Source organism: Anas acuta, chromosome 6, assembly GCF_963932015.1.
Source record: "Anas acuta chromosome 6, bAnaAcu1.1, whole genome shotgun sequence".
Classification (NCBI taxonomy): domain Eukaryota; kingdom Metazoa; phylum Chordata; class Aves; order Anseriformes; family Anatidae; genus Anas; species Anas acuta.
The window spans coordinates 28,605,090-28,613,720 of NC_088984.1; the positions used below are offsets into that span (position 1 = coordinate 28,605,090).

General features: G+C 46.7%; 1 protein-coding gene across 1 annotated transcript in view; it reads left to right on the plus strand.

Moving 5' to 3' along the window:
• The window catches only part of NDUFA10 (NADH:ubiquinone oxidoreductase subunit A10), a 38,306-nt gene extending 33,354 nt beyond the window's left edge, over nt 1-4,952 (plus strand). Inside the window, exon 10 of the mRNA XM_068686142.1 lies at nt 4,487-4,952. Within this exon, the coding sequence (XP_068542243.1) occupies nt 4,487-4,555 (69 nt within the window). The 3' untranslated portion in view covers nt 4,556-4,952. The remainder of the gene's footprint in view (nt 1-4,486) is intronic.
• Nucleotides 4,953-8,631: the final 3,679 nt, after the last annotated feature.

The following is an 8,631-nucleotide window of genomic DNA, read 5'->3' on the forward strand; positions in this document are numbered from 1 at the left end:
ATTTTTTTTTTCTTTCTCCTGGAATACTGAAAAAGAAGACATACTCTGAGCTGATGGATGTAGACCTTTCCAGGCTGTTAAAGCTCTCCAGAGCTCTACCTGTACATGTCTGGTTTGAAATTATTTTGAGGAGCTATGAAATGCAGCCACAGTGTATAGCAAACAGCTGGCTAAAGCTGTTTGTTGCTACTCTGCAGCATATACCGCTTTATAGGGCTTTCCATCATGTTTATAGTTTTGACAGACACTTCTGTGGCAGAGTTCTTAATTTAACTGATGAGATGATCTTGTTTTCGTCTTTTTACTGATGTTCTTTTAAAGTTGAGCAGTTCCATTCCTCTGAGCCGGCTCTACCTTTGCTGGGTAAAACTTATTTCATTAGTTTCATTCTTCACGTGGCGGATTTTATAGCGCGCTTCTCGAGTTAATCCTTGCTGCCAGCTCTGAGTTCTGCATGGTGCACCGCAGCAGACCAAGGCTTGATTCTCAGTCTCATCTGTTTCCATGGAGTGGAAAAATCCATTATTCAACAGTGACCCTGCAGGAGCCTGCATTTGCCTCCTGCTGCAGGGAGGCATGGGAGCTGTTGTGTCTGTCTGGAGGGATCTGTGCTGCTGCTCGCTTGACCAGTGCTGCTTGAGCTGTGAGCTCCTGAGGGCAGAGACCTAGTTCTGTGTTGCAAAGCCTGTGTCTAGATTGCTGCAGTGATAACAGCAAGGCTTTTCTGGCTTCTCATGGGAAAGGTGCTTCAGCTTTGTAATAGTCAACTGCTTTCTCTGACACGTGGTGTTGGGCAAACCTGTTGGTGTGCTCCGTAGGTCTGCACAGACCGATGCCAGTAAGGGTTTGAAGGGATTTATTTGACCCCATGTGCTGTTACTCCTGCTTGCCCATGGAAATGTGTTGCTAATAGCAATGCATATAATAAGACACGCTTATTATTAACAAGGCCATTAAGCTGTATCTTTTCTTCGACCTTTCTCTAGTTTGATTTGAAGGTGAAGAGCATGGAACAAGTGTGCCAGCCACTTGCAGGTGACATGGTCTTGCCAATTTTCATCCCAGTTCCAACTGGGAAACTTCCTCTGAATGCAGAAGTCTCCTGGAAAATGCAAGTCTTGTCCAAGCATTTGCCTGGTCTCCCACTGAGACTGTGTCTCAGTTTTTAGTGTCAGCAGTATCCTTCAGCAAGGGGGTTTTCAAGCCATTGGCTTCACTTGTTGGCACGTGTATCTTGTGCTGGAAGAGGCAGTGAGTATTCAGTCCCCATGCGTTCTCCCAGCTACTGGCAAGTTAAGTAGAGCTGTGTCCTCTCTCTCTTCTGGGCTGGAGCGGGTTGCTTCTCGCTGGGCGAGGGAGGTGGCTGGACTCGTGGGACGATCCAGCAAGCTGCAGAGCACGTTTGGATGAGAGATGAGATGTGGGACCTCTCCTCTCTGTTGGTATCAAGGTGTTTGGTCCATTCAACATCACCAACATCATCGCGATGCTTTTTGTTCGGCTGTGTCAATGCAGGCTCCTCGTGCAGCTGAGCAAGCGCTTGTTCTGGCAGAAGGTGGGCCTTAAATAAATAAATAAATAAAAAGTATTTTTTTACTACAGACAGCTCTGCCGAATGTGATCTTTGAAGGGCCCTTTCTCAGGAAGTCATTCCTGTTACTCGCACCTGACTCTAACAGTGTGCAGAATATAAACTCGGATGATTCTGCCTGCTAGGTAAAAACAGGATTTGTTTATGTGCCGTTCCCTGGCTGTTTGGAAAGCTCACCAGCAATATATCCCGAAACTTGATTGCTTTTGCCAAGGCCCACTGTGAACGATGGAGGATGCATAAATACTGAAGAAATTGCTTTGATGTATTGCATGTCTTTAACCAAAGGCACATGGGGAATTTGTTTTGGACAATGAATCCGAAATCTGCTGGGACTGATACTGTGCCCTTTTAAGAGGGTAGAATTCCCCAGAAACGAAACTGTAAACTCCTGTATTTTCCCAGCGAGCTCCTGTTGCTTTAATAATCTTGTTATCTGGGAATCTCTTGAAGTATCAAAGGGCCAATTATGTGCTGCCCAGAGAGGACCAGGGAGAGCTGTTTTTGTGCTAGAATTAATAGATACAGGCTGGTCACAGCAGGTCTGATGTCCTCCCTAGCTCACCACTGCAAATTTGTAGGGCAGGGACAGTAATCATTTATTTCCATCTCACATCTCCTCGTTGCTCAGCGGGAGTAACTCTTAACAGGACAGCATGGTTTCTTCTGATGTTTAGACAAAGCATTAAAGGCAAACTTTAAATGAAAAGCCCTGGAAACACTGATCAAGAATGACTTGTAATAGCTTGCGACAGGGTGGGGTGGTGGATGTCTCATGAAGGAGGCAGAAGTCTCCTGTTAGCTTGATGCTTTATGGAAAGAAATGTCTTATCTTCTGACCTTCAAATACAAAATAAAATAAAAATGCCCCAACCTTCTTCAAAACATCAGGCTTCTTCCTGGATGAAATAGCTGTTTTTGTGGCATGATGATAGATTTCATCCAGACTTGGTCTTGCTTCTCTCCACAGGGGCAGTTCTCTCAAACAAGTTACGTTCACAGGCTGTTTTGAAAGGAGAAGTCACTGGGACACATCGAGGTTCTGTGTGAAACCAGAGATTGAGTGGAGTTGAGCAAATGTTTTTTGCTTAATTATTTGTAAAGATTGCCAGCTGATAGAATATTTTTTTTTTAAAGGAAAGGCTTTCTTGTAGCTTCTTTGCTTGCTCCAGACTTTCTTGCAAAATACATTTGCCTTTTCACAGTGGTTTGCTCTTTGATTCCAGCTCTGTGTCGATGCTGGAAGTTGTCTCTTTGTCTTTCTCATTCCTAAAGATAGGAAGGGAGGTTCCGGAGCTAGGACCCAAACATTTGTGGCGCTTTAGTTGGTGGTCAGTACTTTCTGAAGAGGACTGCTTTAACACCTGAGATGTAAATGCTGAAATGCATCATTTTCCTCTCTAGGATCACTCAGTTAAGAGTAATTTGCCAACACAGCTACTTTACGTATCGATCCTGTTGCTGGGAGGCTTTGTATCCTGTGGCTTAGTTATCTAACGGGTACAGAGCCTGCTTTATATTTATTCAGGCAGCAAGTGCACTAAAAAAATTTGTGGTGTTTTTGCAGCGCGAGTTGGTAAGAGACGATTTTGATGACAGCGTTGCTGGCACGCTTGTGCAGCCTTCCATCACGTGCGCGTGCTTTTGCTGACCTGGTGATGTAGCCTGCGCTCTCCCAGCCTGCAGAGAGCACGTACGCTGCCTAAGGAGGGTTGGCTATTTTTGCTGTACTGGCAGGCTCTCTCTTGCAGTCCCACATGCTGCTTCAGTAAGCCCTTAAAATGGCTGCTGCTTCAACAGCCTCTCTCCTCAGATCTTTAAAGCTCCTCCAGCTTTCCTGTTCTACGTGATGTCCCTCTGCCAGTGCTCCAGTCCATCCAGCCTTTCCCTCCACAGCACATTTCTTGGTTTGCTGGGCTCAAGCTGTTTCTTGTGTCTCCTGAGACCAGTGAAACCAGCCATTACTCCTGACGTGCTGTCCGACAGAAAGGCTGCCTCGGAGGGTCCCCAGCCTGGAGCAATCTTGTGTACAGCGATGGGTAACACGCTGTTAAGAGCAGAGCAGCTGAGTGATGTTGTGCAGCCAGCACAGCATCTCCCTGAGCCCTGGTTTGGGAGCCACTGGTACAGAAAAGTCCATCAGGTTAACCTGTGAGCTGCTTAGGCAGAGGTCAGCTCCCAGAAACGTGAGGGGTCAATGCAGAAGAGCTGCAGCCTGAAAGGTCAGTGATGCTCAGAGGCTGCGAGTGAAGGTTGTTGCTTAGCTCCCACAGTACCTGTGAAATCTGGGGTAGGGGGTTTGAGAAACTTCAGTTTTTCCATCAAGTAGTGGTTTCTGGCTTTGCTTATGAAGACAGGCAGATATTGCTTTCTGCTTTAATGAAGTTAAGTTCAGCTCTTGAAGGCTAAATATGCAATTTCATTTGAATGGTTTAATTTAATGTAGTAATTAACTCAGTATTTCATGCATGAAACTTCATGTATTTAATAATGTGTGCCTATTTTGGCATGAGATTCTTCTGGCTAATTCTATTCCTCTACTGCACACTGATTAGAGGGGTCATCTCTTACTAAAATGGGGATCAGCAGACAGGGGAAGAACTGGATGAATCCAGATGGAGCCATGCTGTTCTGTTGGTGGGATATTGGCCTAGTTTATGTGTATATATATACCATTAACATCGTGTTTTTTTGGGTCCCCCCTTACCAGCTGTACAGCTCTATTTTTTTCTAAAGGCATGAATTTTTCTACAAGTGCTATCTTCATTTTGCAAAGAATTGCAGATGATAGGTTGTGCTTTTGCAGGTAATGTAAGTCACCTTACTGACATTTTTAGATTCTATATAAACAATGAAAAAGAAAATGTTTCTGACTAAACTTTCTGCTTTCTCTAGCTTCCCGGTCGCTATTTTAGTAAAGGCTACAACGCTGATGTTGGTGACAAGTGGATCTGGCTGAAATGAAATCTGCCTCACTTGGGAGCCCTAACAGTGATCAACCACAGAACTTGAATGAAGAAGAAGCTGAGTTCAGTGTGCCTGCTCTGCATTAATTCTGTGTAGCACAAAGAAAATGCTGGGTAAATCATCTTCCAGCCACAGCATGAGAGAATAGACTCCCAGAAGGCAAATCATTTTATCCTGGTTTGTTCTTCCCTGATGAATTCGGGATGCGTTGTCTTTGAATGTTTAATAGTCCGTGTGTAATAGAAAGGTGATCTGGTATTACAGGGGGCAGACTTAAGATCAATGCTGAACTTTTTCTTCATCAAGACTGTGGCATGTTGTTATACAGGCTTATTGTTGTTTTGCTGAATCAAGACGAATTAAACCTGTATCCTCCTGGTTCTCACAAAGTTAATTTGTTGCTCTGTCACGCATGGTGTTTTATTAGTTTCATTAGAAGGGTGCACCTGCTTGAAAAAATCACACTCACGTCATGTTCTGAAAGCTCCTTACTGGACATCAGCATTAAAACAAGCGAGCATAAAGAGAAGTTTGAGAGAAGGAAATAAGTGTTCTCAGTTTGAACAACAAAATATCTGTTTAAAAGTAAAACAAAATCGAAATTGCCAGCAGTTGTACTCATAACTTCTTCCTTTGGACGGAAACCGTAGATCAAAATGTTTGTTGGGTATAAAAGACAAAAGTAATTATTATTTTTGTAAGTCCCTGAAAATCCAAGTTGGTTCTTTTTAAAGAAATGATTCATTTGGTATTAGTTAGTCACACAAATGAGGCACCTTGGCATTGGTTCAAGCATTGCTGTCCAGATTTAGTCTGCAGTAATTCTGCATTTCCAGCAAGGGGCTAAGTACTTTAGTCATTGAATAAAAGTGCTGCCAGGCATTCCAGTTCTCAGGGCAATGCCTTTGAAATAAGCAACCAAGCCTAGCCCATGCCCCTTCCTCCATCAAAACTAGTGTGAAGAGACTCCTTTAATAAGGGCCTTGGGGGCCCAGTTAGATACTGAAATAAATGAACAGTGGGATAGAAATGTGGCTCTTCTCACTGATCTCTTAGCTCTGCTTCCATGTTTTGTGGCTTTGGTCACAGTGCCAGTTGCAAAAGGGCTGACTGCTGTGCCACCCTGTGCTAATGTAGCTGGTGCATTCACAGAAAGAAGCAAGTATTAGGATGTCAGAGCAGTGCTATGCCTCGGGCTCGTGTGAAACACAGCAGACCCCCGGTGTCCTCAGTCCTCCGAGGTTTTCTGTTCTTGGGGCCTGGTCAGCAGAAGGAGCTGCTTGGTGTTGTCCTGCCACCACTGGGTTGTGCACTCATTTGCTACCTCCTGAGTCTCCCAAGGGAGCTTGCAAGGGGTTGTGCCTTGGTGCCTTGGCACACTTGGGCAAGTGCATCTGGCTGAAATGAAATCTGCCTCACCTGAGTCTGTGCATTTTCATCTTTTAGAGGCTGGTTAGCAGGACGGTGGACCTACGTGTGTTCCAGCAAGGCCCTGTGCTTCCTTAATCCACACCTCTCCCAGGAAGGCGTAGTGGCCTTGTGCCTGAGGACCTGCCAGCACGAGCCACCAGTGCCTGCTCCTGTGGAACGAGACCCCGAGCAAGCAGCGTGTTAGCTTCTCCTTACCTACTCAGAGCACCACCCCACAGCAGTCAGTAACGAGCGTGGAGATGAAAAGAACATCTGCTGGGGCCTTGGGTTCCCTTTGGAGTGGTCCAGCTTTGTTTTTACAGGTGTCCTCCATCCCAGCATTGCTCTGTTTTCCAGGTGTTGTAATTCACTTGGCAGTGTGCACGCAACCCCGTGTCAGATCTCTGAGAGGCGTTTTGTGCTGCGTGTGGAGTGCTGGCACAGCTGCCGTGTGTAACCTTGCCGTGGCAGGGCACGGTGCGGTGCAAAGGAGTTTAATTCCAGTGTTGGCTCGTGTGGCAAGCAGCGTGTGGTATGACCAAATGCGTGTTGGGCATAGTTTTTAATGCAGGTTTTAACTCTTCTTTAAAAGTAAAACTGTTTATAAACTGAACCTGTGAAGGAAATAACTTTCTCTTCCCTTGCTGTGGGAAGGAGTGTTAGCTGCGTGTTTCTCTTCCCTCCTTCCCACTCCAACACCTCAGGGGAAAAAAAATCTTTTAGCAAACCAGCTGTAAAGTTTTGGGCTTCTGAAGACTATTCTATGCCAGTTAAATAATTCTATCTCCGGTTCTGTATTAAAATGGAAAAGATAAAATGGCTCAAGTCCTCTTCACACTTCTGCGTAGGTGCGTATGCGGTAACGCAGTCTGTGCTGTTATCCTGAGTTCCCATTGCCTCTATCCATGCACGGGGAAGTTTGCCTCTTGCCTGTTACGTCCCATACTTGATTCTGCCTGCTTTAAGAAGGCAGATTCAGTAGGGATGGTGCTGATTCTTCGTTTATTACCATCTGCTCCTTTTTATGGGCAGAGCCGCTGCTTTTCCTAACATCCAGGACCATCCCGTGGTCGCACGACTGACTCCCCTTGGGTTTGCCATCCGCTTGCACAAGAGGGGTGGAAAGAAAGAGAGAAAGGAGGTGAGAACAGGTCCTGCCACCAAAACAAAGCCTTGACGCCCTGCAGCCTTGGACGAGGTGGTGATGCTGCCTCTCAGCCTGGGGAACCGGCGATTTCGTGCCAACACCTGTCCCACTCCAACAGCTTGGCTTACCGCATTTCAGATTTGCTCTCTTAACCACCCCCCTCTGGCTGTTGCTGTGGTTGGCTGCGGAGTGCTGGTGCTTTCCCAACACGTCCATTAATAGCTTCCTTGTCAGCTGGGGACAGACGGAGCTGCCCCGGCTGCGACAAGGTCAGCCTCTGCGCTGAAGGGACCTGCGAGCGCTCCGGACCTCAGCCTGACCTATTGATTCCTCACCTGCCCCTACCCACGGTGTATTCTTCAGCAGTGACATTTGCCCCAGAGCTACAATTAGAGATCCAGTGAGTTCCTCCTCCTTCCCCTTCCTCCTCCAAGGTGTAGTTTTCATGTTTTAATCGCAGTGAGGTTTGGATGTTAACCACGCGGCTTGAGTTCTGTGCAGGGAAGGAGTCGCTGCTGAAATAGAACTGAAGACGCGCGGTGCTGTGCCCCCACCACAGACAGAAACTGAAATGAATCCCTTCTGTTGAAGAGCTTGCTGAGCAAGTGTAATTTAGATGCACAACAAATTCCAGCTGGCTTTGAATGCTGTTTACAAAAGACTGGGCAAAATGAATCATTTGTGCAGAAGTTAATGGAAGCAACTGGAGCAAAGGAGAGGTGGGAGAGCACACCGTCGCTGGGCAGGCTGCTCCCCAGAAACCTGTGTGCTCAGGCGTAGTGCAAGCGTTTCTGAAGAGCCTCAAAAAGCCGTCTATGTTGAAGGAGGCCTTGGAGGAAAATGAGGCCTAAAGATTGATAAAAGGGGCTGTCTTCCACCCATAAGTTCCTAGCTGACTGTTGACTTGCACGTCATCTTGGGTGAGCTTCTTGAGGGTGCGTGGCCCTGGGATCTCCCAAATCTGAGCCCTTCTGATGCTGTTGCTTCCTGCAGCCCTCCTCAGCTTGTCCACCTGTGAAGCGAGTGGTTTTATTAAACTCTGCCTGAAAGATGGGATCGGGTTTAGCTCTGCAGCCCCAGCTTGTCCCGTGGGGAGCAGGCGCCGTGCCTTCCTCCTCCTGCAGTGATGAGCAACCTTCCTTGGGCTGTGGCCACCCAGGAGAGCTCTGTGCTCCAGTTTTGGTGTCATGGGTTAGAGATACCTATCGTGCTGGAGAGAGGAGCTCAGGCGCCGTACTAGAGAGCTTTTCTGAGAAAGGGAAACTATTTCCCCTCGCAGTCATTCGGTGAGACGCACTTAATTTGATCTGACCCTTTTAACCCTGATAAGAGGGCAGCATTCTTCACATAGCTGCTGATCAGATAGCGTCATCGGGGGAGCACTGCAGGCAGCGGGATGGCATGAAACCTGCCAGCTCTGCTTCAGTTCCCAGCTTTAAGTTTTATTTGCCAAATACATATTCACAGCGAGATCAAAACAGAAGTGTTGCCTGCCGGTGCTGTGTAATTCCTCTGC